General features: G+C 39.7%; 1 protein-coding gene across 11 annotated transcripts in view; it reads left to right on the forward strand.

The window, feature by feature from the left end:
• Positions 1 to 2,386: 2,386 nt before the first annotated feature.
• DNAJB6 (DnaJ heat shock protein family (Hsp40) member B6) overlaps positions 2,387 to 26,075 on the forward strand; it is a 63,626-nt gene continuing 39,937 nt past the window's right edge. For 2 of the 11 annotated variants that reach the window (XM_065050465.1, XM_065050461.1), the window contains exons 1-5: positions 2,387 to 2,621; positions 11,446 to 11,564; positions 12,996 to 13,105; positions 15,752 to 15,811; positions 16,164 to 16,274. In XM_065050465.1, coding sequence (XP_064906537.1) covers positions 11,500 to 11,564; positions 12,996 to 13,105; positions 15,752 to 15,811; positions 16,164 to 16,274 — 346 coding nt within the window. In that variant the 5' untranslated portion in view covers positions 2,387 to 2,621; positions 11,446 to 11,499. Of the gene's footprint in view, positions 2,622 to 2,798; positions 3,081 to 7,268; positions 7,586 to 11,289; positions 11,371 to 11,445; positions 11,565 to 12,995; positions 13,106 to 15,751; positions 15,812 to 16,163; positions 16,275 to 26,075 lie in introns of those variants that run through there. The other 9 variants (XM_065050467.1, XM_065050468.1, XM_065050469.1 and 6 more) reach the window with 9 other exon arrangements.

Here is a 26,075-nt window from a genome sequence, read left to right on the forward strand (position 1 = left end):
AACATACTGTGATACTGTGATACTGTGAACTGGATTCAGTCTGTCACTAGGGCTCAGGTTCACAGGGACGATTCGCAAGGTCCTCTCCTAATGTTGGCCATAAGGAAAAGGGATGAGAGCCTTGTGATCTCCCACTTTTATATGAAGTATCATGTGAATGGCGTGCTATACTCGGTCAGTTTTTGGTCACCTGTTTCTCGTTGCCCCTCTCGTGAAATGGGCATCCATTCTTATCGCTGACCTTGCATTCCATCGCTACGTCTACCAAAACACGTATCCGGCTTTCAGGAAAATGCAGCTAATAAGAAGGCTTTAGCTGACAGGCAAATTCACTAAAAGAGAAACTCGTTTTTAACAAAACCAGGACACACTGTTGTTCCACTTGTGCGGATAGATGGAAGATTTTATGGTCAGCATCCATCATGCCACAATTTTAATAAAATATCTTCTCCGTAAGCAATTAAAGCAAAGTAACTGCCTCGTGCTACCTCCAGCATGTTTACTACGGGGGAGATTTTTACAAGACTGAAGACATTTCCTACTTTGTTCTCACCTGTCATCGGTTATGAAAGGTTGAGGAAAAACCTCTTCACATCGCAAAATGTTTGAAGCATGAAATCAAATTTGTATATGATCTCCTCCTAAATTACATGGTCCTGACCCACCACTTGCCTTCGCACTTGCTGGGCTGAGAATCCTCTGAGGTTGGCAACCGAACCCTTTAGAAAGAGGCAGTCTAACCCATTAGCCTTTTTTCTTGCCCTTTTTCTGAGCGGATCAACAATTTGGACTTCAGAGCTACTTCCTGATCCTGATGAGAAACTAATAATGGTTCTAAGTGTCTCTTTCATCTGATTTAAAGACTTGTTTCCATGACTGCACACCTCATGGAACAATATTTCTTTTGAAGCTTGTATTTCCCCAAAAACACCCAATGTATACTTTTCTTAGGGTTGTCCTACTAGTTACCTTGCTGAGTTGTATTAGGTTGTCCTCTGTCTCATTCCAAGGTTTTTCATTTTTGAACTCATCCCACTCCCACATAAACATCTTCAAATTAATGAGCAGTCTTTCAATTGACTTTATTTGGGGAGCACAAGTTGTATGTTTGGCAACTCTCTAATTTCACTTTGGTGATTTATAAACTGATGCCTTCTCCAGCATTTTGAGTAAAGGGCAAGAAATATAATTTTACAGCAATTTAAATAATGGATAAGGTCCAATTTTTAAAAATAGAATACTAACTTGGCTGCTTATACTTTGCTCTCAGCCATGACACTCAGAAAACCACATACTCAAATAGAACCGTAAGGATAGAAACATAGAATTATAGTAGCTTTTTAATGGGAAGAGACCCTCAAGATCATCAAGTCCAACCATAACCTGACTCTGGCACTAAACCATGTCCCTAAGAACCTCATCTACACATATTTTAAACACCTCCAGGGATGGTGACTCCACCACTGCCCTGGGCAGCCTGTTCTGATGCCTGACAACCCTTTTTGGGAATAATTTTTTCCTAATATCCAATCTAAACCTCCCCCAGTGCAACTTGAGGCCATTTCCTCTCGTTTTACCACTTGTTATTTGGGAGAAGAGACCAACCCCCTCCATGCTCCAAGCTCCTTTCAGGCAGTTCAGAGATCAGAAGGTCTCCCCTCAGCTCCTGTTCTCCAGCTGAACCCCCAGGTCCCTCAGCCGCTCCCATCACACTTGTGCTCCAGCCCCTTCACCAGCTCTGTTCCCTTCTCTGAACTCGCTCCAGCACCTCAAGGGCTTTCCTGGTGTGAGGGGCCCAGAACTGAACACAGGATTTGAGGCACACAGAGGTTTTTTTTTTTTAAATTATCCTTTTTTTAACAGAATCACAGACTGGTTGGGGTTGAAGGGACCTCTGGAGATCATCCAGTCCAACCCACCTGCTAAAGCAGGTTCACCAGAGCAGATCACACAGGAATGTGTCCAGGTGGGTTTGAATGTTTCCAGAGAAGGAGCCTCCACAACCTCTCTGGGCAGCCTGTTCCAGGGCTCTGGCACCGCAAAGTAAAGAAGTTTCTCCTCATATTCAGATGGAACCTCCTGTGCTTCAGTCTGCGCCCGTTGCCCCTCATCCTGCCATTGGGCACCACGGAATGGAGTCTGGTCCATCCTCTTGACACCCACCCTTGAGATATTTATGAACATCGATAAGATCCCCTCAGCCTTCTCTTCTCCTTTCACTCACCACACCTGGGTGTCACTTCTGATGGTTTTTTACTCCCCCAGAGAACCACACAACGGTTTCTCCCCGACCCCCCGCCCGCAGCCCCGCGGTGCCGCGAGTGGGCACTGGGGAAGCCCCGCCCCCCCGGGCTGATTGACAAAGGAGCGACCGCCCCTTGAGGCTCAAAGCCCCGCCCCATGTCCCCGCCTCCGCTGCAGCACCGCCGGCCGCCGGCAGGGGGCGGGCTCTGCTTGCGCCCGGCCGGGCAGGGCCTGGGCAGCGCGGCATTTCGAGAAACTTCCGGAAACAGCTGGGCGGAAGCGACGTCGCGCGCTGACGGAGCTTCCTGTTTGCGGCTGAGGTGAGGGCCGCGGAGCCGTTGTCCCGGGCTGCTGGCGGGAGGTGGCGGCCGCGCCGGGTGAGTGCCGGGGCCGCCCCGGAACGGGCCTCGTTCCGTTGGGCCGAGGGGAAGTGGGGAGCGAGCGGGACGGCGCCGCGGTGCCTGCGCCAGGCCTCGGCTCTTAGCAACGGTGTCTCTGGTAACGGGGCCTGCCGGCTTGGTGGGGGCCCGGGCCGCCATGCTGCGCACCGGCCGGGGGGCGTTCCCGCAGGGAGCCGGAGGCGCTGCCGGCCTCGGCGGCTCGTTCCCGGGCGGTGGGGAGGTGCGTGGCGCCGGCCGGAGCGGGCGGCGGGGTCTCTGGCGCGGTGGGCGGGCGGTGCGGGAGCCGCCCCGGGCGCAGCGGCTCGGAGCGGGGAGATGCACTTGGGGAGCTGCGCGTCGTGCGCTCCTAGGACGGGTTTGTCTCCCGCTTGCCGCAAGCAGAGAAAGAAAATCGTCATCTCTATTGCTGCTTGCAGAGGTTTCGGTTACAGAAAGGTGAGGGAGAGCGCCAGTTCGCTCTTCAGTGTGGTGAACAGACCTTTTACTCAAAGTCTTTTTTTGCAACGTGTTGGTTTTTTTGTTTGTTTTTGTTTTGTTTGGTTGGGTTTTTTTTTTTTTTTTGGTTGGTTGGTTTTTGTTTGGTTGGTTCGTTTTTGTGTTTTGTTTTTTTTTACATGCTCGTAAACTAAACGTGTTTCTTCCTCCGGTAGAAGTGGTTTAATTAAACTATCTTCTGCGATTGTGAACTCGGAGTAGATTCAGTAGTAAGATTTGTTGTGGGGGAAGGTGGTTGTGTTTTTAACTTGCTGTTGCCAAGTTCCCAGCTGAGTTGAAAACTGTCACTGGCAGGTGAGGGCTGTAGTTTGTTGGTAGTATTTTCTGGGCTTCTGAAGGGGTGGTGAGTTGGGAAGTGGAGTTGCTTATGATCAATGTTCCTGTTTGTAGCAACGCTTTATGCTGTGTTAGTTCTACTGTCAGAGTTCTCCTGGGCTGCTGAAAACGTGTGCTGCAGGCTTGAGCCCTTCTAATGAAGGCATTGGAAAAGGTGCTTCAAAATGCTGAGCAAACTTCTTTTGAATTCTGATAATAACAAACTGCCTGGTTGGGTCTCATTTGGGCACAGCGACCTAAGAGAAGCTAAATTTATAACAATGCTGATGTGCAAATGGTTAAGCTTGTGACATTGCGTAGTCGATCAGTGATCAAGCCCTGAGTTTTTAGGAAGTAAAGTGTCAAAAAGTGATAAGAACAAGGTGTTGACACAGAGGGAACAGCCTAGTTAGGCTCTGCCTCTCTGGTCCTCTGAGGCTGCGGTTACTGCTGACCTTAATTTTTTGTTTACTCTTTGGAGATCTTTATGCTCTAGTTAGGAGGATTTTGTGTTCAGCTGGTGATTGAGAGCCTGGGGGTTAAAGTACCACTTAGTTTGCTGGATTATGTTGTCAAAGAAGATTTGTTGGGACCAGTGACTAAATGTATTTACAGATTTTGCTTCTGTGATTAGTTTTTTTATTATTTTAAACAACTAAAATGCTAGCTAGTGCATAATATTAGTCTAATTTTGTTTTCCCCCCTTACCACTTGCGCTACCTTTTCCATGGAGAACGAGAGACCATTTGAAATGCAAATTAACTTATGATTAAATTTTCTTTAAAAATCTCAGACATTTGAGGAGAAATTCTCCATCAGATTTTTCTTTTTAGCACTTGTGCTTTGTGACTACAGCCTATTCTTACCAAAACAGCATTTCTCTGGGGTATTTTCTTCTGTCTTTCCTAGATTGGTGCATTTTACTAACTTATCTTGAGCGGACTTTGTGGAAGAACACACAAGGCCTTGGTTTTGTGTAACACAGAGTTTTTAGCTAGAGGAATAATGTGGTTTGCTATTTAGCTATTTAATAAATACATACATTTGTCTCTACTTACTGTATGCTTGCTTTCATCCACTAGAAGTTTTGGAATGTACGTGGAGAGAGGAAATGATTTATGTTATATCATCATTTCAATAACAAGGGTATATGAGTCCCTAATAGTATTTGGGCTGTACTGAGGAAGGAAGCACTTTTTTCCTTTCTTTTATATATTTATTTATTTTTTTTTAAATGAAGGTTAAACTTTCAGGACTACTACAGCTGTACATTTGTGCTTAACCCGTTGGCGCAGTTTGGTCTTTGAGCTGGGGGGGTGTGGGATGGGGGTGATGACGGTGTTACCGTGAGTCCGGAGGTGCTGCAGGTTGAGCAGAGCGAGCGCAGCCTCCCCTGTAGCTGCGTGAGCAGCTCTTGTGCTCCTGGCTCTAGAGGACGGTGCTGGAGTCAGCAGCCCTGGAGGTGTTGAAAAGGCGTTTAGACGAGGTTCTAAGGGACATGGTTTAGTGCTAGGGTTAGGTTATGGTTTGACTTGATCCTCAGGGTCTCTTCCAACCAAAATGATTCTGTGATCTCCGTCACGTCCGTATGGTGGACTTCCAGACTTGAGCGACCTGTTTTTTACCATATGATGATGTTTTGAAGGGAATATATTGCCTTAATTTCAACTTTGTTGTGTGAGGTTTAATTTTGTAGTATTTTTCTTCTTCAGTAGGCAGTGCTTCCTTACTTCAGTAGCTTTTATAAGGAACCCCATCAGCTCTGTCCTGAAAGCATTTTCTGTCAGCAACTTTTCCTTTGTCTTGATTTATTGAAGAATGGAAAGATTAGTGAGACATTTACTTAACTTTGTCAAAACTTGTTGGATTTTATATCTGTTGATCATTTATTTCAAGATAGATTTTAATTAAAACTGCAGCTGAAGATATTAATAGGTTTAAATTATGTTTGCTTTGCTTTTGAATGAAATACTACCTATGAATGGCTGTTAGAATTTTTAAGTTTGGACTTAATGAAAGCATTATTCTGCTTCTGTTTATTTAACTGCTAGGGAAGAAATAGTTCATGTGTATGCATTTTACTCCTGCAGTTGTAGGTTTTGTTTTCTGTTTGTTCAGAGTATGTACTGATATCCCACTGATACTAGTGAGAACCCACAATTTAACAAGGATCTCTTAGCTCATATGATAAGCCTGAAGCTGTTGTTAGCTACATTGCAGCCAGTTTTTGTTAAAACTTTGTTAATTCTTTTCATTAGAGGAAGTTATTTTTCTGTCTAAAAAGGTAGTTTGAATCTGTGACACCCTGTCATTGCTCTGAAAAAGAAATGGGTGTTTGCTTCAATGTAACACTTTTTTTTGCTGGTTGGCTTAAGTAAAATTATTGTGACTCAAAAAACTACTTCAAGGGAAGTACGTAGAAACTTTGAACTGTTTTCTTTTCCATGAAGGATCATCTGGTTGCATGTCATTATTTGGCTGAAACTTTCTAGACCTGATCTTTGCCATTTGAGGCTTTCACTGTTTTTAATCGCTTAATCAAACACAGATCATACTTTTTAAAAATGAGTTAGGAATATTTTTACTTTGTATAAAATAGCCTTTTATGGTTAGTTTTAGGAGGGTACCAGTGTTCCAGATATTTGTATGACAGAATTCCAAATTTGGACACCTGAGTTGTTGTGTTTTGGAAAAATGCCCCTTTGCTTTAAGGAGAGATGATGAATAAGTGCCCCTTGATTTAGGGCCTGCTTGTAGATCAGCTGGATAAGCAGCAGAGTGCCAGCCGGGGTGTGAGGGCAGCCTGTTCACTCATCAGCTTCCTATTCCAGTTTTTGTCAGCTAGTTTACTTTTCTTTCACAGATGAAGACTTTTGATTTATTCTCTTTCTATTTTTGGTAGGTTAATTGTTTTTTAATGGTTTCTTACATATTGCCCTCTACAGGCTTTCCCTGTGCCAGACAGTAATATGAACCCTGTGGTTCTTGCTGGTTGTGTCTTGCTCTCCCTGGGGAGGAGAGGGATGGACAACCAGGGTCTTTGTAACTTCTTGCCTTGAGGCAGTGAGCGGCCCCTGTACAGCTAGCGGCATTGTTTTGTTGTGGTGTTTGGTTTTGTGTTTGTGGGTTTTATTTTTATTTATTTTTATTTTAATGCGACCTGAACTGCAAGGTAGCGCAGTCAGCCTAGCTACCTCTTCTCCTGTATGTACTGCACCTTCTCCTATAATAATCACTGTATTCAAATCCACTCTGTTTTCTAATGTAAAACCAGGATGTTTAGCACAAACATGAAATTCAACTAAGCTTTTTGGAATGTTCATTTAATTAGATTCATCTCATGGGGATGTTTTGTTAGTATTGTTGTAATGAGCATAAACATTGATATTTAAGGACATTTTATTAACTTTAATTTTGTGGAAAATTTACATTTTTCCATTAAACAATAAATTTGGGGAACAAAGTTAAACTGTGAGAGCTTTTTCAAAGTTTTGGTAAGTAGAAGTTAAAAATACTGACTTTTTAATATACCTCAGTCTGTACCACACTGTGCATATATTGTAGATAGGTTAGAAAAAATTATGTTGGTGCATTGTTTAAATGTATTTGTCAGATTAATTATTCAGAAACTTGAAACAGGTTTTCTTGCTCTGTATTACTACAGTCAGCAGAATTAAGGTAACTTTCTTTCGGTTCCTTAGCGTTCTCAAACTTCCTTTTACAAAGGTTTTCTGGTGTACAGTGTGGGTGTTTTTATGTTAGCACTTGTACAGCAATAGCACTGGTGACCTTTGCCAACGCAGTCAGCAGACTGCTCATGGTCTCAGCTTAGTTCCGTACGGCACATCCCAGATATTTTTGCTAGAATTGACAAAGATCTTTTCATTTATTAGAGATTTGGCCAAGGTTTTAGGACTTACATAGCTTTCTGTGTTACTGAGTTGTACTAGGTAAGATGCATTTGATTGTTGCCTGAGTGGTGTTCTGCTCCGAAGAGCTGTTGTGTGAGGTTTATCTGTTTTGGTTGAGACGCAGGATGACACCAGAAGGCAGTTTCTATAACCAGGATCTGTGTGTTAAAGGCTGTGACTTTTTCAAACCAGTGAGGAGTCCCTGAGCCAACGGTACAGGTATGTCTTGGAAGCCTTGGCAGAGAGTTAGTGCTTTGTGGTTGTTCTTTATTTACCCTTCTTTTAGATGGGTAACTTGGAGAGATATCGGCCAGTAATTACAATTCGTGGATTACATTTGAAATCTCTAGCTTGTGAGCAAACGAAGTGACTGAACTTCATCTGAAGTTTATTACTTTAAGACTGAAAATATTTGTAGATGTCTCTGAATTTACCATACCGTAAATAATAAAAAAGCGTATCAAAGGTGTCTTAGCTATATAAAAATTAAATGAAGAAATAATAGAAAACTTTGAGAATGTGTGTGTTGCTTGCTGTTCTTTGTATGGTCCTGAATTCACCACAATATTAATGCTGCTGTAGTCTCGTTCATAGTTTAAGGAGTGTAAAACTTCATCAGGTCCAGCTGACATACTGCTTTCTAGTAAAAACTCTTGGAATGTGAAAAATAATGTTTTTTAATCACAGGTTGCAATTCCAAAGATCCTCGAGTGTGTGCATCATCTATTAACATAGCAGAGACATCTCTAAATTGCTCAGTTGCTGTTGAGTAGGTCAAGCGCAAGCTCAAGCTCAGCTGGGATTCAGAACAAGGCATTTATTCTCCCGGTGTTGCCAGCAGGCAGCAGTCCCTGAGCTGTGTTTGTGAAAAGCAGGCAGGGACCAGGATGGGGCAGCTGGGTGGCTTGCGCAGGATGTTGATGACTGGCTGCTGCTGTGGATTGCATGAATCAGGAATTTGGAACTTCAGCTCCCTCTGCGCAGGTGACTGCTCCAGTCACTAAGCTGGAGCTATTCTGGCATCTTTCAGGACTCTCTGTGCTGCCCTCTTGCTTCATGGCCAGAAATAGATAACTTTTTCTGACTAGGCCGACTGCAAAGGTCGCACGTTCCTTGCTGTCTGAATTCCCTTCTGACCGATTTAAGAATTTCTAGTTTGGATGCCTTCCTGCCTTCAGTATGGAAGGGGTGCTGCTTTGTCATCCCTGCAGGTTGTGCATCCAATTACTTTTTTCTTTGTCATCTCATCTTATAGAAGTTTATAGCTCTCTACGTATCAGTCTCCTGTAATTCTTCTCATGCCTTTTATGTCGCTGAGGACTATGCTATAAAGATAACTCTGAACTGGTCTAGCTCTGGGCTGTGCTGCAAGAGAGAGGTCTCAGGTCTGGTCATGTACCCCTGTCACTTGTGTCAGGACGAGCCTTCAGGGTTTCTGCTCGATACACCAGCACAATGCTGACTTCTCCTTTGATGACTGGAAAATCTATAAGCTACGGAAACTTCTAGTTCATACCAGTGTTTGGATGTTTGGTTTGTTCATGCTCTGAATAAGGAGTTAGAGTGGCTGACAGCATCCTATAAACACAGTGCAATTAGGAACGCAAGTAACTGTAGATTTTTTGCAAGCAAACATGAAGGCCATGAAACAACTTCTTTCATCTGGAGTTTTTTTGCCCTTTTTTTTTTTTTCCGAGACTTTGAAGATTTTCTGTGGCTGGAAGCAGGGAGTTAGCTAGTGTGGGCTGGCTTCCTTGTGGCTTTGGAAAAACAATAATGAGTGCCTAGTTAATGAGCCTTGCTTGTATATTTGGAGACCAATTGTTTGACAGATTTGGGTTGGAAGAAGATTTTTGTTGTGTTGTTTTGGTTAGGGCAGTTGAGATTTCCTTTTGCAGGAAGGTATATGGTTTGCTTATTTGAATCATCTAGGCATTTTGACCATGCAGATTCTGGCTAGACTTCAAAAAGATCAATAGTTTTATCAGCCATTTTCTGTTTTATTATAAGTTGATGGTGGTTTTTTTCTTGAGTGACTATTTGAAGTACTTTATTTTCGTGGAAAGATTAGAGGCAGAGGTTGGTTGCTGACTTGTCTTAATTCCAGACTTCATGTTAGTGGCAAGTGAAAACTGAACAATAACAGATAAAATATAGAATATGTAAGTGCCGGACATTTCATTGAAACAACTCCTCTGTTCTTGGAGGAGTTGCTTTTCGGGGTCAGAGCAATCCAGTAAGCGCTAGTCATTTTGTCTCAGCACTCATTTTTTGTCCCAGTCTCAGGTTTCTGTGTTTTAGGATGTATTGGTGTATACATATTGAGTCTGAGCTTATAACACTGCAATACTGTTTTTAAACAAACATCTAGTGTTTAAATATTGATTTCAACATATCTTTATGATTACCAGTTTCAGCAGAGTTCTCTAGAGAAAGATGAGTTTTATTTTTCAGATCTAAATTGCTTTTCCTGTCTGCTTATTCTAGCTAGAAGCATGAGTTTTGATTTTCCCTCTGAGATATCTGCCTAAATTGGGAGGAGTGTTAATGCAAGTCTTGTATTTAATAAAAAACAAATGCAAAATATGGGGAAAAAAAGCCTAGCGGTATGGTATGTACTTTTATGTGTTGTGGCTTCCTGCTGTTAGCTCATTCATTTTAGGCCAGTGTCTCTTGTTAGGAGGGATTCTGACATCTAGCCTTAAGCTGGACTCATACTAGATTTTTTTGGTCCCCCCCTCTTAATTTCTTTCTGTAAACAGTATGTTCCACATATGCTATTACTCATAAGGATTGGCTACAGGACTTGATAACATACTAAAGCCACGCTAACCTTGCTCCTCGCCTGTATATTCATAGAATTGTTCTCCTAATCATTGTTTTGGAAACAGCAAAACTAGTGAGGCTGGTTGATAGCAAATACCCTGGAATATTTTTGGTCATTCTTACGTTTGCATACTGAACCCTGCCATTACTATTTGCCATTCTCAGTGTTCATTTTAATGCATGTCTCACAACTTCCTTGGTGTTGGTTAGAATATTAACTATACCTTTACTATTTTTTTTCAGTGTGGAGGTTTCTTCAAAGGGCAAAGTCAATTAGAGATTTGTTAACCCCACTACACTTTAATTTTCTAAGTATTTGTGGGGACTGTATGTTAACTAGGTTGTTAAAACCACCCAGGTTTTAAAAAACACATGCTTGTCTAATATATTTACTTCTATAAGTAGTTGAGAGGGGGGAGGTAGTGTGGCAGGGTATTTCTTAAACTGGTTTTGCCATTTGAGGAAATGTGTGTATAGCCACATCCCTAATTAAAGTTAATTAAGCTTTAATGTACAACAGCAAAGTATTTTTAAGATGTACCAATTTATTTTAAAATGAAGTCTCTTTAATGTTTGTATTCCAGGATGTTGAAAGATACATGTAATGTTAGCACAATGAGTTGATTTCAGAAGATTTCATTGGGTTATATCGTGCTTAATTCTTTCAGCACTTATGTGAAAGAACATGAAAATGAGACACTGCCTGGGCTGAAATTAAAAAACACTGAATGACTTGAGGGGGTTGGAAAAAGTTATTTCAGTGAATTTTTGTTCTTGGTGCACAGATAAGAAAACATGACTAATACATTGCTGTGTAGTTATGTTCTAAGTATATTTAAACTGGGTACTCCTGCACGTACATTGCTTTTTTGAAGGGAGTATCTCAGTGGCAGTAATATTCTGAACAGTAGATAGAAAAGATGTGGCCCTTTGTTTATGCTCATGTGTGCTTAAGACATGACACAGGTGTCAGATGACATAAACAGGATAGGTGGTTTCTTTTGCATTCAGTGTTTACATATCGAAATGATGACACACTATTCATGCTTTTCTTAATATAGTGATTAAATCTAGCATTTCAGCCTAATTTGTTTCAGGAACCTCCTGTTTACCTGTGTTTGGAACATTCAAATTTCTGAAAACAAGCAGCTTGCTCAGATGAGAGTTGGAACTGGAAGGTACTAGGCTGCTACCTGACTTTCTTGAAGTAGCTTTACTGTACAAGTTTAATTTACAAGTTCTTCTTGTTACAGGACGTTAAAGGACTCAGCTGTTGTTAACAAGGCCAACAAGACAACTACTGAAACATGGTGGATTACTATGAAGTTCTGGGAGTGCAAAAGCATGCCTCAGCAGAAGATATTAAAAAAGCGTAAGTATCACTGATAAATATATATGTTATGTATTTTATGGAACAAATATAATCACATGGTTTCTGGATACTGACTTTGTCAGTGCTAGGATGAATAGTAGTCATCCCAGGTGATACCTTTGCTAACAGAGAAATATTCAGTCTTCTGAATAAAAAGCATTTGCTCACTTTTATGAAACTGGGAAAAGAATACTGAGTTCTGCTTAAGTGAAAATGCTGTCAGTCACTGGTTTTTGATACATTTCTGTACAAGCGTGCCTCCAAACTTGAGATGGTGCAGGCAGTGACAGACCCTTCTTCTTCGGCTGAATTGCACTAATTAGTCTTTCTCTCTGTTTGCAGAGGTGATTTTTCAAAGTTATTAACAAATATTTGGTATGCTGCTTTTTTGGCTACTAGCTCTTTCTTAACATGAGGTCTGGTTTCTGTGCTTACATTTTGATGGACTGAACATCTGTTACTATTAAAAAAATGCACCACTGTTTAAATTAGGAGTGTTCAAAGGAATTAAATACAGTTCTTCGTTTAGATTTACTGTTTATATACTGTTTTAAGATGGGTGTTTGTAATGTTTTCAAAATATACTGTTTACTTTTCGACAAACAATTGGGAGGAAACATTTATGTAATACACATTTCTAGTATACCAAAACTGTCTGACAATAAATTGCAGCTTCAAGTGACCTGGAAATTCTGTATTTCTTTTGCTTTCTCCGAGGGGCCTGAGCTTAATCAAATTGCACTAGTGTGTGGAAGTTTGTTTTTTTCCTCCCTTGTTCTTTACCTAATTCCTGCACATACTACTTTGCCAACTCAAATGTTTGAACTGTGATCTTGTATGACTCCATGTAAAACACTCCAAACCAACCTAAGTGCAAGACTGGCTTTGCCCCTCTTAAGTAGTTATGAATACTTTGCCTAAAATATTTCATTTGAGGAGATAGGAGTTGTGTGCAGGTGTAGCAGTCGAAGAAGTTAGTGAATTTAGGGTGCTGCCACAGTTTGGTATCAGAGTACTCCTGGAGCTTTGTCATCTTTGCCTGTACCAGAACTGTACTCTTGATGCTTCCAATGGTTGATTGTGGTATTGAACAATTATAGAGCTCTAAGGAGAAGCCCATAGCAGAAATGTTATGGAATGTTTTGCTTAGACCTGCCAGATGTTGGTCATCAGAAATGCATAGGAATAATCTCAAAATAACTAAAGAACCCCAAACCCACTTTTTTTTTTTTTTTTTAAAGCGGATCTGAGTAGATGGTTCTTTGTGTACCTGCAGAATCTGTTGGTACTGGTTTAGACACAAGATACAAAGCACTGGGGAATTTCTAAATACTTTAATCTCTGACAACTTGCTTGAAACACTTTGTGTTTCTCTGTACAGAATATTCCTTCATTTCAGAGTAAAATATCCTTTTTTTTCCTTCCATTTAGGTACCGTAAATTGGCATTAAAATGGCACCCTGATAAAAATCCAGACAATAAAGAAGAGGCAGAACGGCAATTTAAACAAGTCGCTGAGGCCTATGAAGTTTTGTCAGATGGTAGGTATTCGAAAAGGGCTATTGAACTGCAGTTGTCTAGTATGGGTATCAGACTGAAAATGCTGATGCATGGTGCTTTAAAGGGATATTGTAACTTTAGTTTACCATCCAACTGAACTACTTCCTTTTCAAAAGAAAGGAGAGAGGAAAAGAAACTTGCAGAATAAACAGAAATTTTGAAACAAAAAGTTTGAGATCACTCCGGATAAGTAACCAAACCAGTTTCCTTCTAGAAATCAAAATCCTCTGTTTGCCAGGCCCTCTTCAGGAATTTCTGAAGAGATGTCTGTGAATACTAAGATTCATGTTATCTTCCAAAGTAAAGCCAATGTTACTGTCAATATAGGGGTTTATCCAATTGTGTTTATCCAATAAAAACTAGGCTAGGCAAGCTCTGAAGTATCTACTGCTGGGTGTACTGTGTCTAGTTAAGCATTCTCTCAACAAAGTCAAAGCATTCTGTAAACCTTGCTGAAAATTTGGATTTTGTTTGGGTGAATTCAGTAAATTCAGTCAACTGTGATAATGCGAGTGTTTATATTTTAAATTGTTCTGAAACAGTTGCTTAGGCTGACCCATGTGGTGCAAGAGTTCAGTTTATAGTTCACCACTATCTTTTTGCTTGAAAAGTATCATTAAGTTTTGCTAGTGTTCTGGCAAAAGAAGTCTGAATCATAACAAAGTGATTTAAGCCACTTTGATTATTTTCCCCTGTAACTGACTGCAGCTGTCTGTATGCTATTTCTGAAGTGTCCTTGATTGCACCTGGGACCAGAGAGCATGGGAAAGCTATATTTAAAGCACTAGCAGCATCTAGATTACTTTGCAGAGTTTGGCCTGATTTATTAAGCTGCAGTCTTGTACACCCTGTTTCTTTGGTTGGTTTTGCTAATTAATTGTCATGGGAGAAACAGAACTTAATTTATGGGCAGTGCATTGTACACTTGTCTTCCAGAGTAATTACATTTTTTTTGAGCAAGATAAAAATAGGATACTGGTCTGCTTGTTATACAGATCTTCAAGTTCTTTGGAAATAGTACACTACTAGAATTTTAGAACACCTTCTGACAATACTGCTTGGTTTTGGGTCTAGACCAAATCCTAAGTTACAGGTTTCTTCACAATCATTTGCGCACCAGGGGTGCCTGAACACTGAGCCCCGTGGCTGAGAGGCAATCAGCTATTCCTCAGACTTAATGAAGCTTTCTGACACCATTACAGGCTTGAATGAAGACATGTTTTTGGCAGAAGAATAGTTTTGTAAGGGGTTGCATAAGCAAAGAATACTGAAATTGGGTGATCATAGAACACACTTCCCCCGTGGTTTCAAGAACGTTGTGTTTTTCAAGATGAACTTTGGGCTTTGCGAGCCCTCAGGTCTTCCTCGTTTCCTGCTCCTTTTCAGAATTTGCTCTTTTACATTGGTGGGTAGGTTAACCTCCTTTCTTTAAAAATTGTTTTCTACAAAGATAACATGGGTAATGCACCAAACTTTGCTGGGCAAGCGAGGAGGGAGGGGTGTGTGTGGGAACCTATTGCAAGTTTCCGTTATTTGGAGATAATGACCAGTATATAAAATTTTAATTTCTATTAGTCAGAAGTATTTTACTTTTTAGCAGCTGTTTGAGGTAACTGCACGTTCTTTCAATGATGCTATTTAAATTTCAAAAACATCTTTCACTGAAGAGATCCTGTGGGAATAGCATATTAAGAGTCTAAATCAGATTCCATGACTGATTTTTTTGGCTGATGTTTCCACACCAATGCAAGCAAAATAAGCTGATTATCTGCCTCTTTAAACTCTTTAGGTTCCCTTCCAGTACCAACAGTGCAGTCTGATGTAGTATTGTAAAGCTGATTTTTCTCCACTTTCTCATGGATACTGGAAGGCTGGTCTGCAGTGAAATTAAGAGTGAGCCATTCCATGTCTTCTGAAATAATAGAGCACAAGCAGTTTCAGATCCCTCAATGACTTTTTTTTTTAACATCACTTCATTACCTTTTATTAACCTACAAGTGACTATAATTTATTTGAAGGGTTTTGCAGTCACTCATGCAAACACTGTCCTTCCTTTCTTATAACAATCACAATGGGCTTGGTCTTGTGCAATAACAGGAAAAGAGGCAGTGGTCAGGGTTTGCAACAAGGGACATTCCAGTTGGATAGAAGAAGCAAAATGCTTGCAATGAGAATACTTGAGCACTGAGGCTGTTTTCCAGAGGGACTGTGAAATTTTCTTGGCAATTGTTGAGATCAGGGCTATATCCAGGCAAGTTTGACCAACTTTGAGATTAGACTTGTTTGGAGGAGAAGTCTGAATTCCAGAGGTCCTTTACAACCCAAAGCTTTCCATGTTACCTATGGAAAGGTGAAGATTGCAGTATTCTGGTAAAGGCAAACTTCCTTGTGAAATACCAGAGACTTTTACAACTAAATGCTGACAAGTCTAAACTATAGTACCAGTTCTTTCTGAACCTAAACTGGTTTGGAAATTCTCAATAAAAATGTTCATCAGTTATGTGCTAGAACTTTCTTAATAAACTGGCTTTGAGAAGATTTTTAGCTGAGAATACCAGTTAAGTCTTTTTTTTTTCCAAAATTCAATGTGCCTATTTACTGACATGATGTACAACTTCTCTTTGTAGCTAAAAAACGTGACATCTATGACAGATATGGAAAAGAAGGCTTAATAAATGGAGGCGGAGGTACGTTGACAACTAGCAGTTCTTTACTTTCCCTAATCTGGTGGAAAACCATTTTCTGTAGCTTTCTTTTTAAGATAGGAATCTGGAAATGCCTGTTCTAAGGCCTAAAATGTGATCGTCTGAAAGTGAAGTTACAGTTGTTTCTATAATTTCTTCAGTTCTAAAATGCATTATTGATATCTGGAAACAGAGAAAAGATAATTAATTATAGAAAGTAATACCTGTACTTAACTTCAGTGATACCTGAAAGGGGAAGAGAAATTTCAGAAATAATTATTCAAATACTATATAGGCCTGAACTTCCTTGTTAGTAGAATGGTGAAGGTAATTGAAGTTTAACTTCTTTTTGCAGGTGGAAATCTTCATGATAATCCATTTGAATTTGGATTTACATTCCGTAACCCAGAAGATGTCTTTAGGGAGTTTTTTGGTGGAAGGGACCCATTTTCATTTGACTTCTTTGGTAAGTAATCCACTGGTTTTAGTTATGTGTATCTAAAGTGTGGCTAAAACTTTTACGAAACAAACATAGCTAATGCAGCTTTATTAGAAATAGCTCTGAAAACTGGAGGTAAACAATTCTTACCTGTTTCTTCTTGACTTGATAGTACAGAACAGGTATGGCTTGTCAATTCATGTTTTGCTGGAAGACCTGGTTTAGAAAAAAGGGAAAAAAATCACGACTGCTGTGTCTCTGTAGTTTGGATGGAACTAACAGTCAATGGAAAAAAGTGCACACTGGAATTTGCTTTCAATAATTTGATCAGGCAAACTTAGTCTGTTTCTTTTGATAGTCTCTCTTGATCTGTAAATACTTAATGTAACTTTCAGAGCTTCTGAACTGGACAGGTTAACTGTAACTGCTACAATACAGCGCTCAGTGTGAACTTGTATCATAGCAGGAACGATTTTCTTGTATCAAAACAAGAACAGCTGCATACATAATCTAGACAGTCTCCCAAATTTGTGTCACATTTGCTAGTGGGATGTAGCCCCTAAAGGCTTGGATAACTGAAATAGTTCTTGAAGCCTGGATTCTTCATTTAGTTAAAGGGAGTAATATGTGCTAAAGTTGTCAAAGTAATATTTTTTACCGTAGTGCTGATGGTCTTTTGGCTTGTGATGTTGGTTGCTCTTGTGTGTTGAAGGTCTTCTCAGAGGTGCTGGAGTGTTCAATAAAATGTTGACCTTTAAAATGGAGCACATCCTGTGTTCATTATTTACTTAAAGGTCCCATATTGAAAACTGTAAGAGATGTGCTTGAAAAACAAAGCTCTTTTCCTGTTCAGTACCTTGATATTGATTAATCTCTATAATAATGTATGTAGATGTTTTAATATTTTGAAAGGTAGCTTTTTATCTTCGGCAGCATTAAGGGGCTGATTCAGCTCAGTTTTTAATTGTATCTTTCTTTAGTTTGCTGTTCAGGGATCATCGGTTGTTGGATGACTAATGAAGGATTAGAAAAGGGGTTAAAGGGGTGAAGGCTGAATACAGTAGCAGGTTAGCTGATGAATTAGATGAGTAGCTAAAGGAAGAATCTGCTTGACGATAAACAGTAGAACTTGGGCAATTAGATGCAGTGGGAAATCAGCAGAAGTAGTAAGGGGAAGGTTGGAGGTTGCATCTAGCAAAATACAGATGCATTAAATGGGGACTGAACTAGGAAGATGCAACTTCTTCACTGTTCCCGCAGCAGCAGAAAAATCTTAAGGAATACTAGATGAGGATTTTAGTTTAGGTGAGTGACTTCTGCACTGGTTAGGTCACATCTGAAGTACTGTGTCCAGTTCTGGGCTCCTCAGTACAAGAGACGGAGCTACTGAATAGCGTCCAGTGAAGGACCACTAAGACAAAAAAGGGCCGGAGCATCTCTTGTATGAGGAAAAGGCTGAGAGAGCTGGAATTGGTCAGTATAGAGAAAGCTCAGAGTAGGATCTCATCTCTCTCTCTCTCTCTCTCTCTCTCTCTATATATATATATATATATATATATAAAAACATATGAAGTGGGGGTGTAAAGGAGATGAAGCCAGGCTGTTGTCAGCAGTGCCCAGTGGCAGGACAAGAGTCAGTGGTCACAAACTGAAGCACAGGAGGTTCTGTCTGAACTTAAGGCAATACTTTTCTACTGTGAGGGTGACCAAGCATTGGAGCAGATGGCCCACAGACGTTGTGTGGTCATCATGTTTGGAGATACTCAAAAGCCATCTACACACAGTCCTGGATAACCTGCTCTAGATGGCCCTGCTTGAGCAGGGCTTGGACCAGATGACCTCCAGATGTCCCTGCCAACCTCAATCATTTTATGATTGAGTGGTAGAAAACCTAGAAAAATCTGAGCAAGATGTTGAGTAGGAAGCTAGTGAGGAGGAGCTGGGAGAGGATGTTCAGCTCTTTTGAAGAATCTAATTTCTGAATCTAAGATACTTTAAATAAACTGGTTGGTTCTTAATCAAATATCTTCAACTAGAGTAAACTGTATAGATAAGGCATGTTCTAGCTTCTGGAGATTGATGTAGGCTGTTTTTTATTTTGATTGTATTTACCTCACCAGCAAAAGATTTAATTTGGTGTCTCTAAAAATGTCAATGTTCATGACTAACCTTCAAGAAGTGAAGTTAAACTTTGCATGTTAAATATTCATGGAGTTAAAAAGAACCTGATCGCTTAGCTCTTGAATTCTTTAGAAACAAGGCTGTACAACATAGTGCATAGAGGTCTCCAGCTTACCAAATGGAGGTACCACTACTGCTGAAGTTTTCCTGGGATATTGCAGCTATTTCAGCCACTCCTGCACAGGAAAACTGATGTGTCTTGCCCTGTGGAATGGGTGGATTTAAAACCAGACCTCTGCAATGACGACATCAAGGCTTGCTTCCAGAAACATTCTCCCACTGCTCAACACCCCAATTTATTTACTTATTCTAAAGCAGGTTATCTACTTCATGTATTGATCACTGTCATTGTCAACTTTAAGATGTGAGTGACGTGGCACAAGTTCCACTTCTTGCAGAGTAAGTAACACTGTCAACAGTATTGGGTATAGTCCAGTTAGTGAAAACAGTCCATTTCAAAGCTCCCTCCCCTTCATGAGATAGTTACAGTGTCAGTGATCAGAGTCCTAAAACCTGTGTTGAGCTTTGGATTCTGAGTAAATCCTCTTGCAGTTTTTCTAGTCAGAAGGCTTTGAGGTGAGCACCTCTTATTTTTCTGAAATTTTTTTGCTTTAATATGCTCAAGACATTCTCCAATTGGATGGGAAAGTGTAACTTGAATCAAATTTTCCGCAGCTTTCTATAAAAAGTGTTGGCAACAGTCTCATCTCTGCAATATTTACATGAATGTTTAAGGTGGTACAGCGTGAAAATCTGGGTGCTTTCAACTGAATGTAGTACATTTAATAATGCCCAAAGCAAGCAGTAGAATTTTATGTATAACATGATTATTTGTATTGGTTAACTAGAGCTCTTGTAGAGTCTGTTTTGTTGAAATACTGGTGGGCAGCTTCTGTCCTGAAGAGTAAGGGAATTTATCTTCTAAAAAAAACCAGAAATTTTCAACTTGTTGATGAATTTTCTGTGGAACTAGTGACTTTCTAAGTCACTTGGGTTATAATTGGTTTTATAAGGCTTTCTGAAAATGTGCACTGGTGGAATCAAACATGAAACTGAATAAATACTTTGAGATGTTTGCACCTTCTCATACAGTTTGAAGTGGCATATAGTGAGGCCCACAGAATGCAGGTGGGACTGTTTTCTGATTGCCATTGAATATGGGAAGAGTAGCATTCAGATGCATAATCCCTGTAAATTTATGGATATGAAGAATTTCTACAACTGTGCTATGAATTTAGTCTCTTAAACTCCACTGAGTTATGTTGCACTACTATTGCAGTTACAGAAAGTTTTCTTTATAAACAGAGGCATCTTAATTCATCTATGGAAAAGACAAGAATGTACGCAGAGTTTGGTGGTGGTTTTTAACTGATGAGTCCCTTCAGACTTTTCAAATGAGAATTTATAATACTGTTGAAGATACCCTGAATGCTTTCAAATAGAGCAAAGTTAATGTTATGTGCTGTGTGTTGCACGTAGCTCAGCCAGTCACAATTTCTCTTCACTGATCTGCATGCAAATACTTTGTAAAAATCAGGGTGCATGAAGGCAAGTACTTTTGAAAAGTTGATCTGATAATATGACAGCAGGTTAACTTGTGAGAAATGGGCTCACTTTCTGTCACACCTTGTTACAGCACAATCTGCTTTTGCATAGTGAGCTCTTCCAGTGACAGTTTTCAATCTCTTTGACATGTGAATGAATGATCATCCATATTAACAGGAATAAAAGAAGAGAAAAGGTGATGCTTCCTATGCAGTACCACTCTTTGTATTGCAAAGTACTACATAGGAGTATCAATATCTGGTTAACTGGTATTCAGCACTCTGTACCATATACCTGTTCTATTCTTTGACCGTCCTTCGACATTAGAATGGACTCTTTCCTCCTAATAAAATGAGAAATCCATCTCTGTATTAAGTTTGTTTTATATGTAAACCATATCCTACTCAATTTATATATAGTGCTTGCCTTGATTTGGTTCATTTGTCTTCCATGTAGTGTTCTGGTTCTATTTTACTTGTAAACTTTTCAAGGACATTTTTCAGTATGACCACTAGTAACGGAGGTGCATTCATTAATTTAAAGACTGCTACTTCAAGCATTGGATGGAACAGAAACTGGTAGGTTTTGGTGTAGCTGGGCTGTGATTCTGGGCTTTTAAAGAATTGACTTAGTCTTGGTTTAGAGGCTTTTCAGATTCTCACTTCAAGAATGGGTTATATGTTGGAAGGGATTATCAGTGAGGAATTATATTGACAGATGGAATGGTTATCACAACAGCATAACATTACCCAACAGGCTCGGTACCTACAGCAGCCCAGTATCCTCCAGCAGCAATATCTAGAAGCCAGACAGAATTTTCTAGGCATTTCAAACAGCTTTAGATGCCTGTATGTTTAGTTCAGTGAATCCCACAGGCATCCCTGCTTTTCTCTGTGGTAGAATGTCTTGTTAATGTGACGTGATAAATTGCTCCAGATGGATGCCCTCTCTAGGTTTCATGTCTGAGAGAAGTCTATTTGTGGAGTCTCTTTCCACATAATTTATAATCTTGAACAGTTTTGCTGTAGTTCCTAAACACTTTAGTATTCCCATTGTGCCTTCTGAGATGGCATTTTATAAATGCCTTAAATGATTTCTTAGTTTGTGAAGTAGAATTCAGGATGTATTTTAATCTAAATACCACATGATGTATATAAATCCATATACATTCTGTGGGGTTTCCCCTTGAGAATTCTGTAAACCTGGTTTATGTGGTATTTAAAAGCCTCTACTCTTGGAAACCAAAGGTAAAATTAAATTTAACGTGACATTGACTATCTAAATTGAATTTTTGTCACGGAGAACATCAACTAGCTAGTTGTTTGGTGGAACAAAACTATATACCATATAACAAAATTACTGCAGGTTGACTACTGTCATATTGATTACATACAATGAGGCCTGAGCGTTCTGGAAAAGCATAGCGAGTTACTTCAAGCATCCAGGCTAAAGAGTCTTCACCTGACAGGAAAGAGGAGGATCTGCATGCGGTAATCCTTGTAAGCTCTTACTTTACATGATCTGAGTTTTAGGACGTTTAGGAATGGGATAGCTTCATCAGCCCTTTTATCTCAAGGACAGAAAGTTGTCTTGCTGGGGCAAAAGGTTTGCTGAAGAGTCAGATAATGATTTTAATCCACATGTGATTTCATTTCTGAATAATCATGATGTTTAGGTATTCTAATGTAAAATGTATTTGTTAATCAAACATTTGCTTAAAATTGAAAATGGAGGAGGCTTTCAATTAAAGTTGTCTCACACAACATTGTCCTCTCTCTAATTAATCTTTCTGTTGACATAAATGTGCAGCTTTTGGTATTTATGAAGTGCTCAGAGATTTTAATGTGCATTCATTGCTTTGGTATGAATGTGCACAAATGTATTTCATGAGCACCAGTCTTAGATCATAATTATCCACTGAATGGTCCAGATCTCAGTACTGTGAATTTTTCAGGAATAATTTGATAGGTTCAAATAAAGTCTTTGAAATACAGGAATTGTCTTGCCCAGACAGCATTACCAAACAGCAGTAGATGGAACTAATGTCGTGGCTCCATGTGTAGCTAAAATAATGTTTATCTTCTGCTGCTGAAAGGGTGGAGGCCTAGTTCCAAATTCTCATGTCCATCTTAAAACTTCAATCTTTGACACTGATATCCCATTAGACACATTGAGAAGCTGTTTGATAGTGCACTGGCCAAAGAGGAAACTTGCCTCCAGCATCCTTAGCCACTTCAAGCTGTTAGTCCTCAAGAAAACAGTTAGCGGGGGTTATTTATTTATTTTTTAATGTTTAATTTTCCTTGAATAGCTAGCTGGTTAAATTGGTCAGAGGCCAAATGCAAAACATAGTGCAAGGAGAGTGGGTCATACAGTGGTAGTGGAAGATTCCTCTGTTTTTAAGGTGTGCCTGAACACAGTTCAGCAGTTTGGGAAGTATGAAATGCTGATTAGAGTGGGACTTACATACTCTACTGTCTATATAATTATGGTATAGATGGCATTTGTAATAATGTATTAAACATCCTTTTCCTAGGAAATTACTAATCTCAAGATCTCTGCTCTATATCATTAGAAAGACTTTCAAATGCTTCCACTGGTAAACTTGCCTAAACAAGTGGGGCAAACATCTATTTGAGTTGGTATTTTGGAAGTGCGCAGTTATTAATAAGAACATGGAGAAACACTCCAGGCCGGTGAATCAACAGTGCTTGCAACAGCATCTTAGTGTCTCTTCTGAGTAAGTGGCATCAACAGTGTGGTATTTTGTTGTTAAAGACGACATTATTTCAATGCAAAAGTGCTTACAGGTTTCCGTGGTCTGTCTTGTTCTGGTGATGTCCTTTGTGGTGCCTGGGTACGCTCCAGAGCTGTAGCATGAGGTTGTGTACTTACTGCAAATCTGCATCTTTGAAACTTTTTTCAAATAGGAGACAAGCTAGAAATACCTACTGCAAGAATTCTATTTTATTGGATATATCTATTTTATTGGATATATCATACATCTATAGCACTTTGTATAAACATATTATTCAGACCCTTATTTCAGAATCTCTTCTGGCATGATCTATAAAGTAACGTACAGTATGCTTTTGATAGAAAGAATGATTGCAGGCTGTAATACTCAGTGCTGTTGAATCTGCTTTGTTCCGCAGGGGCTGAGCAGTCTTTCAGCATCACTGCTCAGTGTGCTGCAGCTCCGGTGTCCCCCTCTGCGTCTGCAGGGTGGGTGTTGAGCTTTTCCTTGGCATCACGTTTTGGCAGGGACAGCAGTGTGGCTCTGATTGCAGAGAATAAAGGAACGGAAGTGTAGTGGTTGGGGAAGTAGCCCAGTAAGTGGTGACTTACTGCCCATTTTCTTTCAGATATACCAGTCTTGCCAATTCTGAGTGGGATTAGCTCATGGATGCAACAGAAATGTAACAATGTAAACACTCCAGTGTTTTCTTTTGGATTAATGAATTAATACAACTTGTCATTTGGTTCCATGATCACAAAGCAGGAAAGAAGAGCTATCAGTTACTTTATGTAGTATTCTGCAATAGGATTATATTGCTGAAAGTGGGAAAATGTGTTAGAGCCAAGGACTCCTGTGGGTGGGGTTAATCATGACCTACCTCATTTTGAAGTGCAGAGAGAGATGCAGTGTAGTTGTTGTTTGACTTTAGAGGTTAAATACTTTCTTTGTGACTACAGAAAAGCAAGGTAGGATGCCATGGTTCGCAGTGAGCTGGTTTAATGTTTTATCCGTAGGAATGAGACATGCATTTGAATTAGCAAAGATTTTTCTAAATAAATACTTTTGGAAACATTACCTCTAATGTCATTCTTTTCAGATGGGTTTGTTAGTGTGTAGCCTTTTGTGTTGCCGAGGGTTTTGCGCTCCAGCCTTCACACTAATTTTTTGGCTTCTCTAACTGTAATCTTCCTACCTAGTAACAGCAGGCTTATGCTTAAGCATTTGCTTTTTCCCCAAACAGCTTCATGTCATCTCCTGTTGCTGATAGACTAGAAGTCTCACTGGCTTCCTTGAGATTTTTCACCTTTTGTTGTCTTTGCTATTTTTTGCACCACAAGTTCTATGTCAGAAACGTGCTCCAACATTTCTGTTGAAATTGAATCTGATATTCTGCCCTCCCATAAGCTTTCGGTAATACCCAGACTAGAATATACTATGGCTTTATCTCCAAACAGCATTTAGTTACACTCTGAGGTAACACTGGTCTAGCTGGTATTTTGGTTTTCTGAAGCTTTTCAGTTGTATAGTACTTATATAGGTTTTTTGCCTTTTTTAGAAAGGCCTTAACTTGTGGTTGGTGATTTTTTTGTTTGTTTTGTTGTTTTACTTCTTACTTTTCTTGATCTGATGGGCTTCTAATATTTAGTCAGGGAATTACATGGATTCTAAGTTGCACCAAAATAACTATCATATGAGGAGTAATTAGAAACAAACAAACAAGCCACCAAAAACTTTTTTAAAAGGCAAAAAAACCCCAAACAAACAAAAAACCAAAACAAAACCATGCAACAAACAGTTGGCTATTGCAATATTCACTGCATTTGAACTGTTTGGAAAAAGCCATCTATGTGAAAAGGTTATCATGCATGGAAGGATTCTGCTAGATCACAAAAATAGGCCTACCAGGCTGAAATGTTATTATTTTGCTGAGTGGTACTATGAATCATCCTGATTTTGGGCCTGAAAGCATACACAGGGTCTGAATAGATGTGAGGTTGCTGTATTAATGTATATTTAGTGGTGGATACAGCAAGTAAGAATGAAGAAGCCTCCTGCTGCCTTCTCTCCTCATGGGTTTTGGTGATGGTGTTTTATGGTGTTGTGGTTGGTGGTTTTTATTTCTTTATTTTTCCCTTTGCATGCTGTACCTGGATGGATATCAGGATAATAAGAAATGTTATCCCAGGAAAGTCCTACCTATTTTCCAGTCTCTGCATCATCCATCTTGCTGAGCATTCTGCAGTGGTTCCAGTGTCTCCATTCACTGGCAAGAGTTACTAGAAGAGCACTGGAGGATTATTAGCAGGGCTGCCAACAGAAATCACCTGAGGCTGAGACATTTGCTAACACAGAGTGCTGGCCTCTTTCTTTGGGGTGTATGGTTGCCAAAGGCTACTAAGGCATGTCCCAGTCTCTGTTAGGTCTTTGTGTAGGCAGTAATCTACTTAGAAGGTGAGTTTGTAGCAGGGATCTCAGGGAGATTCTGTAATTGTCCCTTAAAAACCTTTGTGTTTCTACTGCTGTTGTGCCGAGGAGGAGAGATTCACTTGCAGAATAGACTGATACACTGTGGAGGATTCAAACCTCAAAGCTTATATGGTTGGTTGGTTTGTTTTTATTTGAACTCCAGGTAACAAGAAAAATTGAATTATAAATAGAAGGCTTAACAGTGGTAGTAATATAATATAGATCATTTGTACACGTGAGTGAATGACCTTCATAACCAACTTATGAGTCACTCTAGCGAGAATAAATTGCACTGCAAAAAATTAACTGCAGTGATTTTACTTGCTAGCTGATAATGCTAGTCTGAAAAAAATACCTTTATTTAAATGGGTGTAGCGTTTGTTTTAGAAATAGTAATTTTGGTGGTAGGTTCCCATATTTCCAAGCTCAAGAGTTGGTTTATTTTCTGTTGTTTCAAAGGTAATAACAGGTCATCTTTATATTGAAGAAACACAAAACCCACCCCGGAAGAAAAAAAATCTTATTGCTTGCTTATCTACTGTACTTGGTCCTGCCTTGTTCTATTCCATAACTGTGGAAGCTTGGGAAAGGATAGGGTTAATTTTGTTGTTCTTGGCATTTTTTGTCTTTGCTGATGGGTGTGTGTGTCTGAACCTTGGTGGCTGTTTTCGTTCGGCATAAATACATCATGACGTTTCACCTTTATTAAGTAATTGCAAATGGACCAGGCAGTTAACTGATATCTTTTTATTATCAGAAGGCATTTTAGTACTGTCATTATTGCGTTAACTTGGTGATTTATCATATACCGGCTTGGATTTTTGTGGGAGTACCAGAGGTGGAATAAATACTGTGCTTCTGACCTTCACTTTATCAGTTTGTAGTTCTGAGCAGTC

Source organism: Columba livia, chromosome 2 (genome assembly GCF_036013475.1).
Source record: "Columba livia isolate bColLiv1 breed racing homer chromosome 2, bColLiv1.pat.W.v2, whole genome shotgun sequence".
In the NCBI taxonomy this organism is placed as follows: domain Eukaryota; kingdom Metazoa; phylum Chordata; class Aves; order Columbiformes; family Columbidae; genus Columba; species Columba livia.